The sequence below is a fragment of the Malus domestica genome, chromosome 06 (genome assembly GCF_042453785.1).
Source record: "Malus domestica chromosome 06, GDT2T_hap1".
Lineage (NCBI taxonomy): Eukaryota > Viridiplantae > Streptophyta > Magnoliopsida > Rosales > Rosaceae > Malus > Malus domestica.
Window position 1 is genome coordinate 25,723,770 of NC_091666.1, and position 26,222 is coordinate 25,749,991.

The 26,222-nt window shown below is 36.9% G+C and overlaps 3 protein-coding genes across 5 annotated transcripts; 2 read left to right on the forward strand and 1 right to left on the reverse strand.

The window, feature by feature from the left end:
- Positions 1-418: 418 nt before the first annotated feature.
- LOC103438678 (probable methyltransferase PMT18) lies at positions 419-4,419 on the forward strand. Of its 2 annotated transcripts, none has more exons than XM_008377220.4 (6): positions 419-997; positions 1,810-2,518; positions 2,595-2,805; positions 3,070-3,367; positions 3,470-3,934; positions 4,015-4,419. In XM_008377220.4, exons 2-6 carry the CDS (start codon positions 1,820-1,822, stop codon positions 4,238-4,240), a joined length of 1,899 nt encoding a protein of 632 aa, XP_008375442.1. In that variant the 5' UTR covers positions 419-997; positions 1,810-1,819; the 3' UTR covers positions 4,241-4,419. The 2 variants fall into 2 exon arrangements, with proteins under 2 accessions (XP_008375442.1, XP_008375441.1); XM_008377219.4 differs by having other exon boundaries at positions 582-1,286.
- A 2,156-nt stretch (positions 4,420-6,575) lies between these two features.
- On the forward strand, positions 6,576-11,169 carry LOC103438677 (uncharacterized). Its single transcript, XM_008377218.4, has 10 exons — positions 6,576-7,245; positions 7,477-7,555; positions 7,664-7,761; positions 8,625-8,729; positions 8,817-8,896; positions 9,686-9,776; positions 9,852-9,959; positions 10,044-10,130; positions 10,589-10,657; positions 10,875-11,169. Exons 1-10 carry the CDS (start codon positions 6,994-6,996, stop codon positions 11,001-11,003), a joined length of 1,098 nt encoding a protein of 365 aa, XP_008375440.1. The 5' UTR covers positions 6,576-6,993; the 3' UTR covers positions 11,004-11,169.
- A 5,814-nt stretch (positions 11,170-16,983) lies between these two features.
- Positions 16,984-21,854, reverse strand: LOC103438676 (trihelix transcription factor GTL1). 2 transcript variants are annotated; one of them, XM_008377216.4, is made up of 3 exons: positions 20,729-21,854; positions 18,277-19,891; positions 16,984-18,022 (listed from the first exon to the last, which is right to left on the reverse strand). In XM_008377216.4, the coding sequence occupies exons 1-3, from the start codon at positions 21,103-21,105 to the stop codon at positions 17,720-17,722; spliced, it is 2,295 nt and encodes a 764-aa protein (XP_008375438.1). In that variant the 5' UTR covers positions 21,106-21,854; the 3' UTR covers positions 16,984-17,719. The 2 variants fall into 2 exon arrangements, with proteins under 2 accessions (XP_008375438.1, XP_008375439.1); XM_008377217.4 differs by having other exon boundaries at positions 16,984-18,018; positions 20,729-21,849.
- Between the last annotated feature and the right edge of the window lie 4,368 nt (positions 21,855-26,222).

The window sequence follows — 26,222 nt, forward strand, 5'->3', positions numbered from 1 at the left end:
TTAAAATTTTAATTCTTTAACATTATTCTTAAACAAAACTGCGTCCGTATGGCCTGGAGGATGTGAAAATAAAACATAAACTATGTGCCCGAAAAATATCATAAAATAACATGAAAAATATCTGCAGAGGACCCCAACCACTTAATTTTTTATTTTTTTTAGTAAAACGATAGCGTTAGTAAATTAAATGTTAAATTAGTTCGAACTCACACCGTTATATAAGGGCATAACACTTTTTCACTACTGTGGTAAATACCCACTTGCACAACCACTTAATTTAAATAAGAGACAACTATGTCAGTCTGTCAGTGATTTTTCACATGTTATAAATAGTAACCTAGAAAGATGGTAAATAAATTAGACAAAAATTAATTAATTGTTTTTCTTCAATAAATATATAGGAAGAAAATGCAAGTTTAGTGAGATGGTGAGGAGCGATTTGAGGCTGGTCAGTCTCCGCTCGTTTGAGAAGGCCGCACAAGTCTCAGTCTCCTTAACTTCTTCCCTCTTTTTTTAGATCAAAAAAACAAAAATTACTCGAAGACTAAACCAAAACCAAAACCAAACACCCGATCACAACTCTTCCATCTCTCTCTCTCTCTCCTCCCTTTCTCTCTCTAAATCTCTTTGCACTTACTGCTTCCTTGTTCTTTTACCTTCCCATTTCATTAAAAAAACAAAAACAAAACATGGTTAAGAAACAAAGATGATTGCTTTGCACTCCCCAATCACTATTTACCTTATTCCTGTAATCGCGGGGAACCCCTTTAAAGTTGCCCTCTTTCCTTCCATGTTTCCTACTCTTATTAAATAACCTTTTTCTGCCTCCTCTTTCCAATTTTTAATCTTTCTGATTAAATAAATATGGCAACAAATACCACTTGAAATTACCCTTTTGGTTTCTGCAGTTGTGAGGTTCCGTTTGAGGTAGCATTGTACTGGGGGAGGTCAAAACGGGCTATATAGAGAGCCTTGACTGAGATTTTTTTCACATCAGGTAAAAAAAGCACTTTCTATTTAAGAAGCTTTTTCTTTAGAGAAATACAAGTTACCCAATTTGCAGCTGCTGGTTCCCAGTACAAATCTTTGCTTGTTTCCAGTGGATTTGTTGGGTTTGTGGTGTTTTTTGCCATAAAACTTGGGGTGCAGAAAGAAGCAAAGAATAAGAAAAAAGGGAAAGAGGAAAGGTTCAGACGTCAGTGTAGTTTCTTTAAGATTTTGAGAGAACTTTAGGGTACTGAGTACTTGTTTTGTTTCTAGCTTCAAACTTCTGTCGCTGGAAATAGGTACATTTCTGATTGCATTTCGTTTCTTTTTCCTTACATTTTCCTTAATTTTTATGTTTATCTTTTTGTTTAATGGGATCTCTTAGCTTTTGCCTTCCTAGTGTTTGGATCTTGTTCTTGCTTTGTGAAATTTGCATTTTTTGCTTTATTTGTGTTTCCAAGTTAAATATGTAAGTTTTATTGATATTGGGTTTATTATTTATGAGCAAAGTTTGAATCTTTCCATATTTGGTTGATAGTTAGAGTAGTGTGTGATTTTGCTTTTGCTCCTTATTCCTGTATAGAGATGTATGTTTTTATTTTATTTTATTTTATTTATTTGTGGGGTTCATGATTTATGAATAAAGATTGGATCTTTATGTTTTCGATTGATTGTTACAGTTACAGTGTGCTCTTAATGAATTATGAATGGTTATTAAATGGGATCTTATGATTTGTGAAAAGGCTTGAAATTCTTGAGGTATTGATTGATGGGTTGAGTGTGATTTCTTGATGTTTTCCTTCGAATTGGAACTTTTTGCAGAAAGAACAATATGGCCAGGGATTATAGTGGTGGATCGCCAAAGCATCACCACATAGAATCCAAGAAGAAGAGGCTCACTTGGATCTTCGGTGTTAGTGCGCTCTGCATAGTATGTTACATGTTAGGAGCTTGGCAAACCACTTCTGCCCCTGTCAATCAATCTGAGCTCTACCAAAGGGTTGGTTGTGATGAAACGCCATCTCAATCCGGGAACAAAACTTCCTCATCCGTGTCATCATCATCATCATCGCTTCACTTGGACTTCGAAAGCCATCATCAAGTGGACATCAACAAAACTGAGGCTGTCCAGAAGTTCCCACCGTGTGACATGTCCTACAGCGAGTACACTCCATGCCAGGATGCAACAAGGGGGAGGAAATTCGACAGGAGCATGTTAAAATACAGAGAGAGGCATTGCCCTACCAAAGAAGAACAACTTCTTTGCCTTATTCCTGCTCCACCAAAGTACAAGACCCCTTTCAAGTGGCCTCAGAGTCGTGATTTTGCTTGGTATGACAACATTCCCCACAGAGAACTCAGCATTGAGAAAGCTGTCCAAAATTGGATTCAAGTCGAGGGTGACAGGTTTAGATTCCCCGGGGGAGGTACCGGGTTTCCAAGGGGAGCTGATGCATACATAGATGAAATGAACGCGCTCATTCCTCTCACTAAGGGCAACATCAGAACTGCAATTGATACCGGCTGTGGTGTAAGTAGCACATATATGTGTATAGATGTGTATATAGGTAGTAAATTCTGATGCACTCTCCTGTTTGGGTATTTAGGTAGCCAGTTGGGGTGCTTACCTGTTGAAGAGGGACATCTTGACAATGTCTTTTGCGCCAAGAGATACGCATGCAGCGCAGGTCCAGTTTGCATTGGAGCGTGGAGTTCCTGCTATGATTGGTGTCATGGCTTCGAAGAGGCTTCCCTACCCTGCAAGGGCCTTCGATATGGCTCACTGTTCCCGCTGCTTGATCCCTTGGACGAACTATGGTAAGTGCCTATGTCTCTCTTTCATGTTTGCTTCAACATATTACACTATCTGACATTACTTGAGTTGAAGATTTTGGAGCTGCATACTTCAAATAGGCATGTGTATGTATGTGTGTGTGTATATATATATATGTATATGTGTATATATGTATGTATCTATTCACCACTGTGCTTAGACTTAAGATGTTGAAGTAAAATTCACCACTAATTTCATATGATGTGGTTTTGAAAGCATGTGGATCTTCTTTTGAACTATTTTTGCAGATGGTATGTATCTAATTGAAGTGGACAGAGTTCTAAGGCCTGGTGGTTATTGGATTCTTTCCGGGCCGCCTATTCACTGGAAAAAACACTGGAGAGGATGGGAGAGAACTCAACAGGATTTGAAACAAGAGCAAGATTCTATTGAGTCTCTTGCAAAGCGCCTGTGCTGGAAGAAGGTGATCGAGAAGAACGATCTAGCAATCTGGCAAAAACCTATCAATCACGTCGAATGCATTAAGAGCAGGAAGGTGTATAAAACACCACATATATGCAAATCAGACAATCCAGATATGGCTTGGTACTACTTCCTGAGCTTCATTTGTGATTTTGTTTATTTGATTTGGAATGCGAATTCTCCTGTACTAACTCTGCTTAATGTGGCATGTTTTGTGCTTAAAAGGGAAAGAGAAATGGAGAGTTGCATTTCTCCTCTACCGGAGACGAGCAATCCCAATGATGTTGCTGGTGGGGCGTTGGAGAAGTGGCCTCAGCGTGCATTTGCTATCCCGCCTAGAATCAGCAGTGGTTCAATACCAGGAATCACTGCTGATAAACTCCGTGAGGATAATCAACTGTGGAAGGAAAGGGTGGACCATTACAAGCGGATCGTACCAATTTCCAAGGGAAGGTATAGGAATGTGATGGACATGAATGCTTACCTCGGTGGATTTGCTGCAGCATTGTCAAAATATCCGGTGTGGGTTATGAACACAGTCCCTGCCAACTCAAACCAGGACACTCTTGGAGTGATTTACGAACGGGGTTTCATTGGACATTACCAGGATTGGTGCGAGGCATTGTCCACATATCCCAGAACATACGATTTCATCCACGCTGGGGGAGTCTTCAGCATATACCAGGACAGGTAAAGCTCATTCCACGATAGTTTGCATTTGGTCATCAAGTTTTGTTACTTTGAGGCCTAATGTGGTTTGTACACTGCAGGTGTGACATAACACTCATTTTACTGGAGATGGATAGGATTCTGAGGCCGGAAGGAACTGTTGTGTTTAGGGATACTGTAGAGATCCTGGTGAAAGTAAAGGCGATTACCGACGGAATGAGATGGAAGAGCCAGATTCTGGATCATGAAAGTGGACCTTTTAATCCAGAGAAAATTCTTCTTGCAGTGAAAACTTACTGGACTGGTGAAGAAAAAAAAGGAAGCTAGTAGAGATGTAGTAGTGTATCCTTTTATTTTTCCTTTTTGCTTTTGCTTGCAATTCTACTTTTGCTTATTTTTTTTTAAACTTTTATTTTTACTCTCTTGGTGCATCACCAATGTTATGCTCTGGGATTGTGTAAAAGAATATAATATGCTTCTAGGTGGGAAATTGGATAGTTTTTTAACGATCGTCGCCTTATTGTTTATTTCGTGTGCGTTTCTTGGTTCAATCTAAATCAGTCGAACAGAGAATTCAAACTTGGATATCTTCCAATATTCAGAAGAGACGTATCACTAAATCCAGAGTTAGTGAGCTTTTGGTTGTGAAAATATTGAGCAACAAGTGTTATGGTCAGTGATTAGCCTTATTGGCCAAGGAGTTAGGTGATCCATCCTCTTGAAGCTTCATTATTTGGTAGGCAGTCTTAAGTTCCTAACTGCTAGTATTTGTGCAGATTGACAGTAGGTAGGTAGAAATCAGTCTATTGGGCAGGGCAGTTAGGCATGCTGAACTCTGAGGAGCTGCTAAAGCTAAAGTGTAAGGGACAAAAAAGTCTCCAAGAAAATAGTAACAAATTGTGGTACTGAGACTCTAGACCCGCATCTGCAAGCGACTTGTAGTTTAAGTGGTCGATAATATTGACTCATCTATTTGAGGATATTCAATCTTTCCCTATCCAAGATTATTGATAAGTGGATTACTGTCTTGGACTCGTTCTGACACTATAGGAGCCATCAGCCTGGTAATAGGCTATTTAGAAACAAGTTATAGCTCAAGTAATTAAGAATATTGAATCATTTACTTAAGATTTTATGTTTGGTTTTTACGATTTATCTCGAAAGTGTTGTCTAGGATTAACTTACATGAAACAGGTTCACTGTTATCATGGCACCTCAAAGTAATAATGCAGTAGAGAAAAGTTCACCAAAAACAAAAGACAAAGCATCATTAGATCAAAGAAACACGTGACTGTAAACTACTTCAATAAGTTCTTCTCGTTGTGCAGGACTCGAAAGCTAGAAGAGACTCTAGGCCCCTAAGGACCCAAACAAGGGCAAATAGTCAAATTGAACAGAAAATGTTGGGTGGTGGGAGGTCGACACTGTGAAATGGCTTTGGTTGGTATGGACCTGATCACCCCACTTGGGGTTTGAAAGTGACGCTTCACTTGATGTCTCTAGGATCAAAATTCAAGCAAACATAGTGCTTTTTACACCTTTGTTGTTGTTGTTGTTATCTTTCACATTCTTGTTAATTTTTGTTCATTAATTTTCTTCGATTTATTCGATTAGATGCTCGAAAATTAAAAGGATTATGTTAGAAGTAAAAATAGGTGTTGAACCCCCCAACGTATTAAATGAAAACACGAAATTAGAAATTCCAACACCAAACAATGTACGATATGCAACAACTTAATCATTTGATGTGATAAGCTTATTTGATCTCTTTAGAGTTTAAATATTATATGAACTATAATCTTTTTTTAATTTGTATATGAATTAAAATTTTGAAACGACCTATCAAACCAACTTTCTAAAATCATTAATTTGTCATCTCACTATAACTTTGTTAAGTTTTTCATTAAAATAGCACATGATTTGAGTTCAGGGTTATTTCAAATATTTCAACACCTCACTCTCCTTCTAATAAGTTGCCTTCAACAAAAATAATATAGGGTTTCTAAAAAAAATATAAAAATGGGGCTCATTTGGTACACGATGATCTGAGGGTATTCTGTTTGGAAAAGGGGACCGATCTACACTCATTTCTCTGTGTTCCGAAGTGAAGATGACTAAAAAATATAGTCATTAGGGACCCTCCAATATATGGTAAAGTTGCATGATATTCTTTATGTTGAAATGTGACAAATGACGTATTTTGGATGGAAAACTTAACGTAGTTAGGATGAAATGATAAATTAATAATTTTGAAAAATTAGTATGACAAAACCCTTAAAAAATTTCAATTCGTATGACACATTGAAAAATGTGTGTGAGTTCATATGATAATTTTAAAAAGACTTTTTAGTCAAAATAATCTTTGAGATTAACATAAGTCCTTACTTTGGAACCACTTCTATTGATTTTAAATCTCATAGATCAAAATGATGAGATATGCTAATCTCAGAGACCGTTTTTGGTAAAAAGCCTTTAAAAAAATTTATTGACCAAAAACAAAACCTTTAAAAAATCTCCTTTTAGAGTATAGAATGATACTTTATTAGTATATCATATAGTGTTGTATAATAAAAGGGCTCAAAACACATACGTATGGCTTATGAGTTATGACCAATTAGACATTGTGCGTTTAAAATAAGTGCAGTCGAGCATGTTTCATCTCATAAATTATATCAAATAACACATGGATTGGTTTGTAAGATATGACTAGTTGATCAACCAGATGGTCAGACATCATCATGAGGATTTGAGAAATTCCGTAACCGTGTTCATTCATCGTTCATCGTACGATCAGTTTTCTCGTTAAGTACTATTTATATTTAATTTAAAATTTCCAAAATAAAGAACCAAAAGAAAGATGAATTAAAAAGACACACACGCAAAAGAAAGATGAATTAAAAATCTCCTGGGCTCCAATATGTGCGTGTGTATTTGTGACTTGTGAGGGTTATGTTCCTCAAACCATAAATTATATTTAAACATTTTGGGTAGACCGCGGAACTGGAGAGGGGATTGATTCGATCAAATCGTATAGAACGCAATCGATTGAAGCAGAAAAGGAAGGAAGGAAGATTTCGGCGATGGGGGATGCGAAGAGGAACACTTCTTCTTCTTCCGGCGGTGACGAGGAGATACGAGCACAAGTGGCCAAGGCGGTGGAGGGGGTGAAGGAGCTGCAGGACTCAGCTGCCTCCTTCGTCTCCAGAGCCTCCGCCGACGAGCAATCCCTACGCCACCGCGCCCAATCTCTCGATTCCTCCATCCGACGCCTCCGCTCCCAGCTTGATTCCCTGCTCTCCAGCAAGGCCTTGGATCCCAAGTTAGCAGAAAAGGTAAGTTCTTTCGACCCCTTTTCTGGTTCTTTGTCTCCTTCTGCTGCTTCTGCATGTCTGTGCATGCAAACCCAATTGCTGGAATTGCTGATTTTGCTTATTTTCTGGATCCATTGATTGCCCATTTTGTGATTTTGCTTTCTGGGATTGTAAATTTGCATGAAATTGGAAGATTATTTGAATTGAAAATTTGGAATTGATTGGTGTTTTGGTTGGATATGTTAATGGCAGCTGGAAGAAGACTTGCAGAGGGCCACATGTGTGTTGGTGGATGGCGATGCCGCTTCGTTTCTTCCTGGGAAATCTCAGGGTACCCGTTTCATTAATTACTTCATTGATCATAATTTTGAGATTTTTGCTTTAGTTTTGTGTTGGATTGGCTCGTTGTGCGTATGTTAAAGGGTTAAAGTTTATGCAGGAGGGAGGTTTCTGAGGATGTTTCTCGGTCCTATCAACGTGCGTTCCTCTAGCAAAGATATCCGACTCAAGGTTAAAGAGGAATACAACGGTTACAGAGTACGTAATACGTCTTATTGCTTTATGCTTTTGTCCCAAGTTGCTTTTGATTTTGGTATTGACATATATGCTGAGCTTCATATCACTGTAAGTTTTTGAAACTGGAGGAATATATTCATCTTACTTTCAATATGCTAAGTGCAGAATCAGTTCTTAGGATCATGCCTTTAGTTTATAGTTACCAACTGAGCCAACTAATTACAGTCAATGAAGCCTAGGAAGAAACTTCGACTTATTCATGCTTAAGGTGGTTTCACATACCAAAACAAAAACCATGCTCAGACCACTTTGTCTCTTTTGCTTGGATTATGTTTCAAGGAATCTTTTTTTTATGCCTTTTCTTTTTATATCCTTTTGCATGACACAAGTGACATAAATGATCTCTTCGATTTCAGGATAATCAGGGTTTATTCCTTCATTCTTTGACTTTTTAGTCTTTTTCTCACTACCGGGCTATCTTGAATTACGGTAGGTATAGGGTTTCAATACAAAAAGAAGGCCCTTGAGGTTAAATTAACTACTAAAAATTCCATCGGAGATATATAAGTGTGCTTGGAAATTCTTATAATTCGTCTTAGTGATCTATGCTAATATTTGGGTAGAGGCATGACAATTCAACATAACCTCAACGGGAAGCATCTGTCATAAATATTTTACTTGCCCCCTTTTTGTATTTATGCCTTCTTATTTTTGTTTAAATCTGATCCCTTAGAGTAGAATTGACTCATATATTATGCTTTCCCTCGTGCTGCTTCGTTAACTTTATCTCGTATAGCTACTTTCTCCATCTTCTGTTACCACAAAGAATGTCAAGCAAAAATAGTTTGAGCAGCTTTACTTACAATGATATTACTTTGGAGCAGGATAGAACTGCCCTTCTATTCCTTCTTTTTCCAGCAGCACTACTAACACTAAGATCTTGGATTTGGGATGGATGTTTGCCAGCGTTTCCAGTTCAGGCTTACCAGGTACATTCATGTGATTTGAATGTGCTGATATTTTTGTCTAAATGCATGATTTCATAGTGGATTTAACTTTGAGTTTATGCTTATTAGGCATGGTTGTTATTCCTCTACACTGGTTTGGCACTGCGAGAAAACATTTTGAGAGTAAATGGAAGCGATATTCGTCCATGGTAAGCGCACAGCACCTTTGCTCCTACATCATTTTTCCTTTTTCCCTGGCTGTTATTCCTCTACAGTGTTTTACAAGATACAAGAACCAAGTTTGTGACCTCTTATGCTCAATTTGGGTTGATAACATCCGTAGTTTCTTTAAAATAATGAAGCTGAATTAAGTCAAGCTCCATGTGCAGGCGTGTCTTTTGTTTATATATATTTGTTTCAAATTGTGTTGGTTCAACTAGCATTTGTAATCAAGTACAGACTTGCGAGAAACATTTCTGAAGGCCTGTTTAGGATCCATAGATAGTTTCAGAGTAATTATAATATCTCTTTTCTCTTTTCCTAAGTATTGTAAAAGTCATCTTGAGGTATTATTTATTGAGGTGTGATATCAGATAACTGAGTAGGGTGCAGGTGGATGAAACCAAGGAAACTTGTCTATAATTGTTATTAAAAGTCAAACTGATGACTTTTACTATTATTTTTCACAACGTATCACAGAAATTTCTTATTCCCACTTTTGTGGTTTGGATTGAAGATATATAAACCAAGGAAATGTTGTTTACGATTGTAATTCATGGTCAATCTTATGATTTGGTACTATAATTTTTCACAACTTACCACCGTAACTCTAATATGAATCCTTTGTCATCCATGCGTTGACTCTTCTTGTGGATCTTAATTCACGATAACCCTATATGTGGTCAAAATGATCATTCATGCATTTATTTTGGTTAGTTAATTGGCATTGTAACCGAACATACAAATTTCTTTGGAAAGATACTGATAAGCTTGTGCAGGTGGATATACCATCACTATTGTGCTATGTTTATGGCCCTTGTTAGTCTCACATGGGAGATTAAAGGACAACCAAATTGTTCCCAAAAGCAGGTAACTTTTTTGTTTTATTGTGTGTTAGTGTTAATAGCTTCGGTGCTGTTAATGATTTTGTTAAGTCTTGTACAGAGAGGTGTGCAATTTTTCCTACAATGGGCTATGATGCAAGGAGTTGCTATGCTTTTACAAAATAGATATCAACGCCAGAGACTCTATACTCGAATTGCATTGGGAAAGGTGCCATTAAAAAGATTAATTGTTTGGTTACAAAATTTAAGCCTGATTCTATCATTTTATATATTTGTTTTTTTGCAATTTCAGGCCAAAAGAATGGATGTGGTATGGGGAGAAACAGCAGGTGTAGATGGTCAATTATGGATTCTATGTCCAATACTATTTATTTTACAGGTGATTAGACAACATGATTAGTTTTTATTTACGGCAGAATATGAACTAAGGATCTACCGCTACCCCACCCTTTCTCAATCCCACTTGAGCTAGAGCTCATGGGCAGCTAGTAGATATATGATTTAACCATTCGCTAAGTGAGAAAAATCATAGTCCATAGAGTTTCATTTGAGTAGTTCTCTTTTACGTTGCAGCACAAAATGATAGGTTGCATGACTTATGCATGCGTTTGTGCAAGATAGAGATTGAACTGTTACACCGCAGATACACTAAAATGGGCTGACCTTGCTAATGCACATATGTTGCATAAGTGGGTGGGTGGGAAAAGTTACGAAACCAGTGATTCTTTCTTGCAGTGAAATGCAATGTAGGCCGGGTCTCCTCCAGATTTTGAATCTGTCAACCCAGTGACTTGAATGATTTAATAACTGAATAAGTGTTTGTGCTTCTTGTTTTAGGGTTTTGAGGCATATGTCGGAATACAGTTGCTTACGACTGCTTTTATTGGCATTGCTTCGGAATGGCAGGTAATTTTTACTGAAACCTTTGTCTGATTTATGTGAACATGAATAAAAATGAAAGGGTATCATGTGGTCTTTGGAAGTGATGAGCTCCCTGTAATTTTCAAAAACAGAAGAGCTAACATTACGTTCTCGCGAAATATAAAGAGAACTTGGTGTAGTTAACTCAAAGGTGGAACCATATGTATCATTGCATTTGTGACGGGAAAAATGTTATTGGCAGGTGAGTTTTTGCGGCGTACTGTTAATTTTAATGGCAGTTGTGAACTTTGTAAATACGGTAGAGACGCTTATGGTGAAGTCAAGGTTTAAGGCAAAGATGAAAAGAAGTAAGAGCAAGCAGGATTTGTAGTAGGGAAGTGCCGACGACAGTCGGTAGGGTTACTCTCCCTGGAGCTTCATAGGAACTCTTTTTTTTGTAATGTTTTTTCTGTTTACTAAAAGTTGTTTCGACACTGGTAGTGAAATTGCCTTTCGTTTCGAGCTTTTTTATGAATGTAAAATTGGTGAATTTATCATTTTTGAGTCTGGCCTTGAGTTTTCCATTTTTAGGAACTTAACTTTTATATGCATCTACGCAGTAGCAGATTCAGGATTCGAATTTAAGGGTGTCTTAGTGTTAAATACAAGTTTTTAGATAGAAACAATGCGAACCGTGCAAAAAAAAAAAATTCAGTTTATTCACAGAGACGTTTCGCCAACACTTGGTGGGCTTGTCGTTAGCCAAATCATGTTGAGTAGATGTTAACAGATATTGACATATGCCGAAGCAACTTGATGAGTAATATATGGAGAATTTGTCAATTAATGTTGATACAATATGTTGAGATATGCTTAACAAACATTACATCAAAACACTTGGTAGGCATAGAAGAACCCCTACCAAACATTCGGAGTGTCTTAGGAAGATTTTCAGGTGTATATTCCGGTACTTGGAGTGATCTTAGGACCACCTTGATCCCATTTGCCATTCGCCCTTGCATCTTCTGTGGAAAGACAGTAGCATCCTCATCAACCATTTGATGCATGTGCAACATGCATTTTTAGTTGGTCACATACACATGAACGATTGTCGTTAACATTAACATATGGTACCTAGAGTGCCATGAAGGGCATTCGAGGAACGTCCCAAAGGATCATAGTGTTGGACAGTGGCGGATCTAGGAAATAATATTAGGGGGCAGTAAGAATAACGCGTTGTGCGCGTAAATTTTTTTATACTAGAAATAGCATGCATATCGCTATTTCATCGAGTCTTGGTAAGCCTGAAGTCATTTGAAAATGCATACTACAGACATGTTAATGTATGTAAGGGGCAACATCCAAGGTATTCATGGACATTCATCGGGTTTTGGTAAGCATGAAGTCAGTTGGAGGGTAAGTATGAAGTCAACTCTAATCTTCCAAAGAGCAACACTCAAGGTATCCATGGACATTCACCGAAGTTCGGTCAGCACCTAAGATATCTATGGATGTTCATCAAAATTCGGAGTGACCCCACTTACCCCTTAATGGATCCGCCAGTGGTGCTGGACTCATAGGGGGTAAAAAGGGAAAATAAGTGATTATAATTAGAGAGACAGATTATAATTCTTGGTGAAAGCAGAAAAGTGAAAACTAGTACAGGCAAGAAAAAAGGTTAGCTCACCAAAAAGAACAAAAGGCTTTGCTTTTCATTTGCGTACTAGACAGTACACGTGATGCAAAAGGAAGGAATCTCATCACTACAATGCTTTGATTACGGACTATAACGAATAAAGTATAAAACAAAGAGGAAATGATTTCCACACGCATCTAAACGTTTAAATAGAATACAAATACAAGTGTTCCTGAGGTAAAAATAAGAGTACAAAAATCACTTTCTATATAAATCATAGATTGCGGCATCATTTTCTATAAGCAACATCTCGAATAAAAGGAAATATGCTTTTAACAACTTGAGTTACCATAATATTACATCATTAATCACAAAATGCAAATTACATCCATATATGACTACTTTGAAAAATTTACCATCCACGTGTACATGTCTTTTGGAGAAAGGGTCCCACGTAAGTAACTTGAAATACAAGAAAGAATCAAAAGAATCAATTCATTTCTGCACATTGAGTTGCACAGTTTTGTTCTTTCATCTCCCCTATTGTTTAAATATTAGAGTAAATTGTACAAATGGTCCCTCAACTTTAATCAAATTGGAGCAATGGTCCCTCAACTAAAAATCCATTACCATTGGTCCCTCAACTTATCAAAATGTGTAGCTATAGTCCTTTTCATCAATTTTGTCAAAATTTTGTCAAAATAAGCTATGTTGGAATGACCATTTATATAATTAGGGTCCCTCAACTCATCAAAGTGTATAATTATGGTTCTTTTCATCAACTATGTCAAAAAATTTGTCAAAACGAGTTATATTGTAAGGACCATTGCTACAATTGGATTAAAGTTAAAGGACCATTTCTCCACTTGAATTAAAATTCAGGGACCAATGGTAATGGATTTTTAGTTGAGGGATCATAGCTGCACGTTTTGATAAGTTGAGGGACCAAAGGTAATGGATTTTTAGTTGAGGGACCATTGTTCCAATTGAGTTAAAGTTAAGGGACCATAGCTACAATTTACTCTAAATATTAATATATATATATATATACACACAAATTAATAAGATGCATGTATTTTTCAGTTTTTATTGTTACAGATTCTTCCCTGTTTGTTCAAACTTTAATACTTGATGCCAAAAGAGAAAGAGTACAGCCTGGTACCTTCATTAAATTAGGTGTTTAATTAATGAATCATGTTTCGTTGCTGAAAGAAGAGGAGCAAGTGCTGCTGAAATTCAATCATAAATAGACAAGCTTCCAATCATAATTTTTCAGTTTCAAATATTCGGACACGTGTCTATTTGTGATATGCTCTTCTTTTTGTAGTGAAGCATGGTTCTTAATTAATACTTCCACCAACACCAATCAAGTTTAAATTTTTATTTGCACCCCATGAAGAATACCTCAAATGATGGTGATGTTCACCACCCTATTTATCATCGTTAGATGAGTTTAAATTTTGAGATTGTATGTAGTGGATATACACGAATCTCAAAATCTAAACTCATTCAACGGGTGGTGAGTGAAAATGCATTATGTCCTATGTGCTCTGTTCTGTATATGTATTTAAGGAACTTAATTATTTGTAATTAATTACTTTGAGATCATTATTATGATCAGGCATGGATTATACATATTTTCCAACTCATAATTACACAAACACTTAAAGTGAAAAGATTGGAAGGCTTGTAAGGAAAAACTACGTGGCATTGTGAGAGAGAAAATACAGTAACATGCAGATGAACATGAATATTGGGCAAGATTGAGCTAGGGTTTGAATCCAGTATCTCTGCAAATTTGAAACAGAAAAATAAAAATTAATTATTAATTTGAGAAGCGTACGTAATCAGGCTTTTTACTATACATCAATGTGTATGGTGTACATTGTCTATTAAGTGACTCAAATTAACCTATTAAACTTTCTGAAAAATTGACCCGTTAAACTTTTTGAAATTCTTTAACCCACGTTCAACCGTACAATTAAGAACTGTTAAGTCTTATAGGATTAGCCTTTGTTTGAAAACATATCTAGGGTTTTAAGACAAAATTATGTTGTTTTGGATTTTAAGACATATATTTAACAACAAAAATAAAATTCTTATTATATTAACACCCCACATATTTTGAATAAACTCCGCATACTTAACACACCCCGCATTTGCTATTTCAATCAATAATTATCGTAATACTTCTCACATACTTTCTCATAATACCATCATATCCCACATTTTCAACATACACCCAGGGCCGGCCCTGAGGATAGCCAAAGTAGGCGCCCGCCTAGGGCCCCCAATTTTTCGGTGGAGCTATGCAGGTCTAGACGGGGATGGACGGGAGCTATGAGGGTTTACATGTAAACGCCGGAATCTGGAAATATTTTGTTGCAGGGTCGGCCTAACGAGGAAGAAGACAACCCTATTCCCAACATCATTTTAATTGCACGATTTTACTTAAGATGATCCCACTATCTTTTTTTATAGTTGCACGTCTTCTCCCTTTTAAATAGTCCACACCATCTTATTTTTACTTTTTTGCTTCTCTCTTAAATATCACCTTTATGTTTATTTTTATGGGATTTTATTACCCTATTTTAAGATCACACCACATATATCTTTATATGTACCTAAAAGGCTAAAACTCACCTTTTTGAAAAATGACATTATTTAATGTTCAAATTAATTAGTTTATATAATATATAATAAATTATTTAAATCCGCCTCGTCCGCCTAGGCGCGTATACGTATATTACTATCATCTTCACTCTAGTATTTTCCCTAGATGTAAGATGTTGTCTCTGTAATTCAACCATTCATTCATTTATTGAATGTAATAAGTAACATTGTAACAATAGAAAAATGATTGAAATTTGGCGTACTGGGTAGGGACTTCTCTTTCGGTTTGAATTGGTTGAAAAAATAGATTATGCAAACCTAATAAGTGCATTTGCATCTAAAAATGCGAGACGATTAATATATGAGTAATCTTTGTATATCTTTCTTTTTTCAATATTAATTTTTAAAGATATTTGATGTAGAAATAGACTTTTTATGTATTTAGTAAAAAAAAATTTACACATGTCAAAGTACAAAGGGTCGGGAGTCAGAGAACTCTAGGGCCCCACTTTGAAGACTCGCCCAGGGCCCCCAAATTCTCAGGGCCGGCCCTACATACACCTTACATTTTTTATATGCACCCCACATTTTCTGTACATCCCACATTCTTCAAATCTTATAATACTTAGTCACAATCAAGATCAGAGGAAGATAAATAAGCTGAGGTTTAAGGACAAGAATTCAAGGGGTAAAAGCAGTAAGGGAAAGAACAATCAGATGGTCTCTGGTAATGTAAATGGCACTAGAACTTCGCCCAGATTGGCAAAATGTAGCTAAATGTTGATGTAGTTTTTTTGCATTTTCAGATGTATACTATTCTTATTTCATTAAATTGGGGTTTTACCGTCCAACGACATATATAAAGAAGTATTGTTAATTTCTTCTCACTCCATGCAGGTTCTAACCCGGCAATTTCATCATTTCGCTTGCATTTGTTGGGGAGAGAAAAAAAGTAGCAAACTTTCAGTCTTATTCAATAAAATAGAAAAGTTATTTAATCGATTCCTGGGTTACAATAACCCTGCTTTTGCTTTCCAAGCAGTATTGGGAATGGATGGTGAGGAATTTTAAGAGTTAAAAAAGATAAATGATATGTACTTAATATTATGTGGGCTGTTAATAAAAAAAAAAAAAACCTAATGGAGTAAATAAGTTTAAATTTTTTGGTGATATAGATAAAAAGAAGCAAATCAAAGATTTATAAGTTCTAACCAACCCAAAATAATTAAGATATGTATGAGCAAGTCAACCTTTTTGGAATATTGTATGTGTGTGTGTGTATATATATATATATATTTACAGCACAGCAGTAATAAGAAAGATCGCAGACAACGCTATATTGTATATATCCGAGACTTGGATGTATTTACCGACCATTCAATCATGCATTCAATCACGCTATATTGTATAACACTACTTGAGATATTATCACAATTATATGTATATGAATTTGACTGTTTATCAAACTAAACTTGCATTATTACGTGATTAAATTAAAATATATAACTGTGTACGTGATTAATTTAAAATACTATCATAAAAGCAACTCCGTTCTCTTGTATATATCCAGTTATGGGCTGACGTGGTGAGGAGCAGCCAAATGCCTAACTCACCACCACCACATGTTCGGCCGAAAGCTCTGAAGTCCCATATGTCTTAAAAAAGTCTCTGAAATAAAAGTGAAAACCCCTCTCTCTCTCTCTCTCTCTCTCTCTCTAGCCAGCTGGCATCAGTGATCCGCGCAGAGGTGTGGCTCTCCTCATAAATCACCCCATTTGCCTCTGCAGACAGCTACTATAAATGAATTATCCAGTTGCTTTCATCACCATGCTCGTGTTTATCTACAACTTTTTCATTTTTTAATAAGGTTTATACATTTATGGAAAATCGCGAAGTTTAACCTAAACACCATATATTATACCTAAACACCATAATCGTCGCATTTTATGTCAATAATATTAATTATGTAGTTTTATTCACATAATATTGTACAATTCTCATAGAACGTTACGGTAAAAGTGAAATTGTATTTTTGCAAATTGCTCCTTAAATAAAACGGAAAAAGAAAAAAAAAAAAGAAAAAGAAAAAAAAATATTGCAGAATTTGAATAGAGAATATGAATTATAAAGAGAGCCTAGCTAGCTTGTTCATTCATTCAAACTAAGCAAAGTTTACAAAAGAAACTCAAAAGCTTAATTAATTAATTAACAAGAACAAAAATAAATAAAATAAAAGTGAAAAAAGAAAGAATAATGCTGAATCATCTGTGCTGATCTCTGCCTTGTGAAACTGTCCACTTTTTCTCTCCCTCTCTCTCCATGTTTCCAGGGCTTGTTTTTCTTTTTCTTCTGCAACGATATGTGACTGCTGCTATGTAAATTTAGAGCAAGCTTATTCCTTGTGTCTTAATCCAATCCCCCTCCCCGTTTTTCAAACGGTTTTTTTATTCACCAATAAATCAATAAATTGGAAAAAAACTGATACAAGTGATGATGATGACGATGACGATGACTACCCGAGAAGAAGAAGAAGAAGAAGAAGAAGAAGAAGAGAAGAAGAAGACGAAGAAGAAGATCAAGAAGACAACAACAATCAGAAGACGATGAAATGGGGTGGTGATGTTCAAAGGAGAATGAAAGAAATTAATTTAAAAAAACAAGAAAAAAAAAGATGAGAAAATGGAAGAACTAATTTTTTGAGGGTTTCAACTTTTGCTCATGTGAGGTATAATCTTACTTGAGCTAGATTGAGATACGTACACATTGTACAGTGATTTGGCCATGCACATTTCTCACTCGCATGCAAATGCATGCAAAAATCGATTCGGTTTTGATGTGGATTCGATCGATCGATCATCTCATTGAACCATGGCGAGGAAAGAGGGTGCACCGTTGCCTCCGCCGTTAGACGAACGGCCCGTATTCTGCTTCTGAAACTCTATCTTATACGCCATCTTCCTCTCTTGTTCGGTTTCTTCATCGTCGTCCTCGTCAATATCATCGTCTTCCATGTCCTCCTCCTCTTGATCCATAAGATTATCGCTATCCGCTTCCTCCATCCTGTTGTAGTCATCTACTACTAAATGTTGTGGCTGCCCTTGTTGGAAAACTTGCTGGTGATGATCATGCACTTCCATCAACTCCTTCACAATGTCTTCTGGCTTCAAATGCAAAACCAGTAATCAGCATATATCTATGTATACACTACTAATTTATTCACCGAAAATTTGTTCGCCAAATAATGCGGAGATGTGATTTTGAATCTCGTTTATTTTTAACAAGTAAGATACTGGCATGAATTTGATTTAATCTTAACGAGAAAGGCACTAACGCTTCGCGAATTATGATGATTCTAATCTCTCTAGACCCTAGCATTGCAAATATTTTTTACTAGATACATATGGAAAAACTTTACCTTCTTGGCAGCCTCTTCTTTTCCCTCTGCAAAGAGGTTAGCTCTCAAATTTGTTTCCACACTTGTGCTATGATCTGTATCCTTGTTTTCTGATCCGGCCGCTACTACTTGCCCTTGTGTTTGTGGCACTGTATGCGCACTTGGTTGCGGATGTGTGGATGAACCCGATTTTGGGTTCTCCTGTTGTTGCGGTTGTTGTTCTAGTTTATTTCCTAATGAGCCGCTGCTGCCGCCGCTAGACCAGCCGCCAAGTACCCTTTTCCGGTAAAGAGCATCTAGTTCGTGAAAATATGGACACGTTTTCGCATCTTCCGGCCGCTTCTTGTTGCTCTCCTTCACCTTCTTGAAGTACTTGTTGATGTTCTCCCATTTCTCCTTGCACCTCTTGGCACGCCTCTTGTACCCCATCCGCCCCATACCGGCGGAGATTTCCTCCCAAAGTGGGCCCTTCGGACCTGACTCTTGGTACCTCGGCTCAAGCCCACTCCTCAACTTTATCAGCGCTAGCACTTCTGCCTTCGGCCATCTAGAGGACGATGCGGGCTCGGAGCTCCCTCCTCCACCGCTAGCAATATTCTCCTGCGGTGTCGGAGGAGGTACCTGTTGTTCCGGTACAGCCATCACCGGTTGAACATTTTGTGTCTGCTGAATATGACGAACGTGTTGCACTTGTTGCGGCGGCTGAGGTTGTTGCTGTTGCGGTGTTTGATATGTCTGTGTCGTCGGCTGTGGCTGTGGCGGTGGCGTTGTCTGTGGTAATGGCGCGACAACTGACACCGACGGAGACACAGGTGGTGGGGGAGCGACGTGGACGTTGAGAGCCGGAGGCAACTGAATAGTCTGGCCAGTAATTTTCTGGAGGAAAGCGATAATGGCAGCGTCTCTGGAAGCAGAAATGGCCCGCTCTTGACTCATGAGCTCGTGCTCGCGAGTTAGCCGGGCCATCTCCTGACGCTTCCACGCCTCCTCCCTGATAGTTCTGTCCTGCTCCCTCTTCTCTATCACTTCTAGAAACCTCTGCTGCATGCTCTCTTGCTTTTGCATCACTTGCTTCATCAAAACCTCGAAAAACGCCATCATTTTTCGGGTACTTCCGCCGCCACTAGTTCCGGTACTAGTACTAGCACTCCCCCGTTTTCTCTTCCGACTCGAGGGCTCTCCTTCCATGTCATCATCGTCGTCCTCGTCGTCAGTTCCCGGGGAAGTCGACGAGCTGTTGGATGAGAAGTTAACGTCCATCGGCGTGGCTGTAGGTTGCGACGAAGGTATTATTGGAATTGCAGTGGCTTGTTGCTGCTGTTGGGAGGGGATTACTGGAATCGTGGGTGACATTCTGAACGAGGAGATGGGCATGGGGTTACTGACAGACCCAAACCCGACCGAAACGGGGTTCGGAGAAGCGTGTGCGGCGTGCACTCCCGGAGAGGCCGACACGTGGGCCGTCGTTGCGGCGGCGGTGCCATGTAAAGCCTCCATCTCGCTGAAAAACTTGTAGCTTTTGCCGTCTTGGCGTCCCGCGCGGCCTTCTTTCGTCCGCTTGTAATATTTGTGAACGTTTTCGAATTTCTCCTTGCATTTCTTGGCATTTCTTTTGTACCCCAATTCCGCTAGTTTCCTGCACAATGCGTCACAAATCCATATTTTGTTATATAATTAATCATTAAAAAAAATGATTCAAACCCAATAAAATAGTACAAATCATCATCTTCCCAACTAGGACTTGAGGGAGGGGAAGGAGACAAAAATTAAATAAAAAAAGGAGGGGAGAGAGTGGGAGGAGAACCTCCCAGGCTCCCATGGTCCCTCACTTGGTCTCTATCTCCTATAAATTAAATATATAATATTTGCTGTCTATAGTGGAAATTTTAAAGCATTAATTTTTTATTAGAAAAAGAAAAAAATTAAGAGAAAAAGAGGAAAATGTTGGTAATTTTTTATATTTTGGTGGGGAAGTAAAGGAAATCTCATCGGGATTTTCAAAAATGGGTGTTTAATTTAAAGGGGGACAAACTAAAAAAAAAAAAACAGAGGGAGGAGGGAGGGATTAGTTGCAGGTGATGCAGTGGATCTGAGCCGCTCTAAATTCCAAGAAGAAGATGCCCGGCTCTTGAATCGTGATGGAAAGAGATAGAAGCCCCATGTCCCATGTGCGGCTGGCTGGCTCTGTATGAATGTATTTATATATAGATATATATAATACAATATTTATGCAGAAAAATAATTAATTTCTTTTGTTTTTCAATGGAAAAAAAAGAAGAAGGAATTTTGTGAAAATACCCAGAAATAATCAATATTGGGAATGCCAAAAATGCTGAATTAGATGACTTGGGAAAATCGGAAAATGAATGAACTTGATAACCCAAAATTCAAAAGACTGGAAGAAAAAAAAAAGAATGAATTTTGATTTGATTTATGTGATTTTTTTTAAATTGTTTTTGTTTCTGTTAATTACCTGGAGACATCTTCCCACAAGGGGCCTTTGAGGGTTGCGTCGCGGAAGGTCGCATCCATATCGGACCTGATTTTGAGAAGCGCCAAGGTCTCCTGACGCGGCCATCTGTTCCCGCTGGACCCACCGCCGCCACCTCGATCCGCGAGAGCATCTTCATCTGCAACCGCCGCACCGGACAGAGTCATCAGCTCGTCCATATTCACCGCCGCGGAAGCTGGCGGCCTGCTGCTGATTGGCGACGCCGCTTCCACCACCAGCTGGCCTTGCTCCGCCGACGCCGCAGCTTCAGCAGCACTCATCTCTCCTCCTCCTCCGTAATGGGTTTGGGACCCTCCTCCAACTCCTCCAGCTCCTCCCGCTGCTGGTTGCTGCTGCATAATCTCGCGAATTGAGAAAATGGGTTCTTCTCAGTTCCTCGACGCAGCTGAAAGATGTCGTCTTTCTTCCAATTCTTCACCGCTGATTCATGTACCCAGTGAAATTCATTGGGTACATTAAGCGGCGGGAAAGGCAGATCTTCTTCTTCCTCTTGGGTGTGAGAAAGATAGAGAGAGAGAGAGAGGTGAAAGATGAGAGAGGGGAGGGGGAGTTAAGAGGAGAGGCAAAAGAAAGAAGGAGGGAGAGTAGATTAGACAACTGGAAAGATGAAAGGCAGAAAGTGAATTTTCCTACGAGTTAGTGCTGGACTTGACACACTTGATATGGTTTTTATTCCTTTGTTTAATTAAAAACCCAAAAACAGAAAAGAAAATTAAAAAAGATGGAATAATAATTAAGGGAAAAAGGAGGAAGATTTGAACTCGGAGAAGGAGGGTCTAATCAACATCTTCATCCCCTTCGAAACTGCAACAGTGCTGCTGCTACTGCCTGCAAGAAATGACAGACGGAGAGAAAAGAAAAGACAGAAACAGTGGATGGGTTGTGGGGGAAGAGAGATAAATGAAGAAAGAGAAATGGAGGAGAGAGAGAGAGAGAGAGAGAGGGAAGTGAATGAATGGAGAGATGACGATTTGAGGGTGATGATGATGATTAAGAGAGAGAGAGAGAGAGAGAGAGAAAGAGCGAGAGAGAGAGAAAGAGCGAGAGAGAGAGAGAGGAGAGATAAAATTATAAGAGATGCTGTGTTGTCAGCGGCTCTCACTTTGCTGCTAATAATTGTCAAAACCATTTACTACTATATTTTACTCTCTATTTTCTTAACTTTTAAGAATCTTAAGTGTCACGTTAGTACTAAAGTTTAACGATATTTTTTTGTACTTATAAGCTTTAAATTTTAAGTTCAACTTTCATTTGTTCAAAGTTAAACTTTCATTAATGGATAATTTCATACATAATTACGGTCGAGTCATTGTTTGATGTTCATATGTACTTTTAAGTTGCAAATCTCAAGTTTGACTTCTATAAGTAGTAAATTTGATACATAATGATAGTTAACACGCTGTATAACTTAAGTTTAAATCTCTCATTCCAATATCGAGCATACAAAAATTATTTAAGCATGCAAGATTGACAACGTTGTTGACGCTAAATATTAAATACTAAACATCAATGTAAGATATGCACTGTTTAAATTTAACGATTAAATGTGCACCCAAAAAATTATGAGAATTAAAAAATGAATCGGAGTCAATTAGAGGCAATGTACAATAAATATTTATCTATACTAGAAAAATTCTGTTGATAGATTAATTCCCTAATAAAACCTTACCATATATTGCTTGCAAGATTCATTTGTATTATGACATCTTCAATGCTCTAGAAAATTTAGACTCAAATGTTAAATATGAGTTCAAATATTTTATATTTTTCTACTCAAATGCATCAGAAAGTTAAAATTTATTTATTTTGAGTTGTATTGAAACCATGAAACTTATGTTTGAGTTTCAATATAAAATTTGATTCTAAGTTGTAGCTCACGTCGATAAGGAAATATAGTATTTCAACTAGTAAAATAAAAAAGCATTTGAATTTTTGCTCCAACCATGTCAAATGCATTCAAATTTTAGTTCTTATTCCAATATTGCATGAGATAGGATAAACATGCACCTTTTGTAGCCTTTCATAACTTCTGTTTAATCTCATTCGTTGTTTTCGTTGGATGTATTCAATATGATGGCCAAAAATGGAAAAAAGTTTGTGAGAGGTTCAAAATGATGTGTGAAATGTTACTTCAATTCAAGTTTAACATTGGTGTATATATGTGTAAGGGAAGAAAACAAAAAATATAAAACACTCCACTTTTGGACCCAAATATAAAAACCTAGGCTAAATTGTAGCAAATTTCCCATAATTTTACTCTAAGTTAATATTCGTTCTTGAAATCTTATATTAGTTTCTTCCATCCTCCAATTTAATTATGTGTTGCAACAATGGTTCTTCCTCCAACTTTGTCTTCTTTTTTGGCAAATTTGAGGGTATAGTAGTCTTTCCAAATCTGGGTGTAAGATTCTCATCACCAATTGAAGGAAAGAATTTTATTGAAAAAAAAAAATAGAACAAAATTAAGAGCAAGAGGTTGATGGGATCCTACCATCTTCAACCCTTTTTTTATTTTTTATGATGTGATGAGAGAAGGAAATACAGGATTGAGCAGCAATACTAGGATATTTCAATGAGTGATGACAATGGATTTTGTGTTCAATGTTCGAGCTTTCACGTAGCACATGAGTTATCAGGTTCGAGTTCTCCTCCATCCTACAACACGTGCGATCCCTTTGAAGCTGCAAAAAATCATATTTTCCCCCATCAAAAAGGTCAAATGCATGACATGTGATAGTTTTTTTACGGTAACAATGACAAACTTGACGGAAATGACCACTTATGCAACGCTAGGTTAACTTCGAATCATTAAAATATATTAAGAAGTGAGATGTATAAAAACGTGTGTCGAATGTTGTGTAAAAAAATGATGCACAAATTTACCCCGAAGAGAAAAAAGATGAAAAGAAAATTCAAACTGAATGGAGCAAGAAGCATAAGCGAGGCAACTCTCACATTCATCTTCAGGAATAAAAATCAAGGCCATCTTTCCTTTGCCATCCCAATAATGTCATACTGAATTGACCCAACAATCCCTCTCTGTGGGTGTGGCCTTGCACTATTGGACTTTGCTTTAACTTTACTATGTAACTTGGCAGCACCAACACTTTGCTCTCCTCCCCTCAAGTTGTGTTCTCACTTTATCTAATCTATACAGTTCCAACTGTCGCACTCAGTCGTCCACACACGCGCAAAACTCGTAACTAAGCTGACAATTTCGTGCAATACCCATTAACTTGATACGAACGACACGAAAATAACAGGTTTTTGGTCAACCTGTTAATGAGTCAGGTTATTATCCAGGTCACCTATTAAGAACCCTTTTACGAGTTAGGTCGTTATCGAGCCACTCATTAAGAACCCGTTAATGATAAGATATCATTTGTCAGATCTAGACATAAGCATGACAGTTTCCTGTATGACCTGTTAACCGGAAACGACATAACTCGTTAAGGAATCAGGTCGTGATGGGGTTATCTGTTAAAAATCTGCTAAGGTAACGATTTTAATATAACACAACACGTTAAGATATCGAATATGACAAAAAAACAACACAAACACAACAAACATAACTTGTTTGCCATGCCTACTTGTAAGACATCGACAACTAAAACTCGCACGTAAACGACTATCGATAGCATTATTTTATGCAACCGCCTGTCGAAAATAGCTGTAGCATATTCTTTTTTTACTTTATTTCTTCACATTCAAAATTGACACCCTAGTTTTGAGCTGGAACAAACTAAAATTGTTGAAGCACACCAATTAGCTGCACAGGAATCAGAATATGATCTGCACTCACTCATCACGCTTAACCATGGTTTAAAATTTAAACTCAACCTAACTATACATACTCTGAGATCGATCTGTGGCTTTTTTAATATTACTTTTAGCTAGAAATTTAAATTATACTCCGCGTCCTCCTATTCTTGCTCAAAACTGATATTATATAGATAATTTAATTATCATCGGGCGAATCTATGACACTATTTTTTTACACAATTATTTTTATACAAGTTTTGTGTAATTCATTTCGTAATGTAATCATGTTTACCAAAAGCTACCTAAATCTAAAATCATATGACCATTAGATTAAGGATTTAGAATTTCTTTGTAGAACCGTATTAATTTATTTTCTTTACTACAAATGAATATCTTAATGGTTTTGAACTTATTTAATTTTTTGTAAAGATGATCTATGATTAATATTTTAAAATATAGGCGATTGAAATTCTTAAAATACATTATAAAGAAAATTCCACAAAGACACGTGTTATAAATTGTGAAAAAATGGTATCATGGATTCCCATTATCTAATTATTAATTAATTAATTAAAATGACTATGTGGTGATTAATGAGATAAAGAGGGAAAATATGGATATTTTAAATCTCACATTGAAAGTCACTTGGTACTATGATCTAATAGTATTGTAAGTGAGAGGTCTTATGTTCAGTTCTTGCCAAAAGTAAATTTGAATCACATTATTATTAGTCTATTGTGATACTAACCCATTTTTTTTTTTAAGATAAATAATATCGTTTGTTAAAATAAATAAATAAATTCACATCGAAAGTTTGATTTAACCTGGAGGGAGGAAGACGTGTGATGTTGTTAGATAAGAGAGATTTTTCAGTGTGATCGGTACACGGAGTGGTACACCACGTATCACTAAACAAATGGTGAGATATGTGTGCTAAAAAATTAATAACTTAAAAAATAAGTTTCCCACAATTCCTGTTAAAACAAGTTGTGTACCATTTGTGTTCCCGTCACAAGTAAAAAATTGTCGTCAGATGAAGACTAGCTTAAGCAAAGTTGTTGTCGGTCCCACCTCCTATCTGACATACTTAATAAGTCCCATGTGATTGGAGCCCTTGGAGGCTGATGGAATTTATCATATAAATCTCCATATATATATATATATATATATATGTATGTATGTATATGTATGTATATTAAAGATAGAAAGAGATAGAGAAAAAGATATATTTTACACCAACAATGCCAGCATCTATTGATTTTTCACTTAAAATTAACACCAATTGACAGCGCACAACTCCTGTCGCAAGTTTGTTCTTTCCTTTTTTATACTTTTTCCTTTCATACAAACAATGCCCTCACATCTATAAAATTACCGTTAGACGATACTAAAATAATATCACGTGATATAATTAATATGTGAGATGTTTCTTTGGAAGAGGGAAATCAAACTTAGTATCTCAAGTACATTGATAAAAATTCTTAATCACTTAAGCTATAAGCTATTGTCAACTGGCATGAATGACGACTTTATAATTTAGGACATAAATAATAATAAGCATATGGAAAGGGGGATGAAGTCTGAACTTCACCCTATACTAGAGAAATTCTTAAATTTTGGCTAAAATCAATAGATTTTGTCAAATTTTTGACATATTGGTTAAATATCAAATAAACTATTATATTTCGTCTAA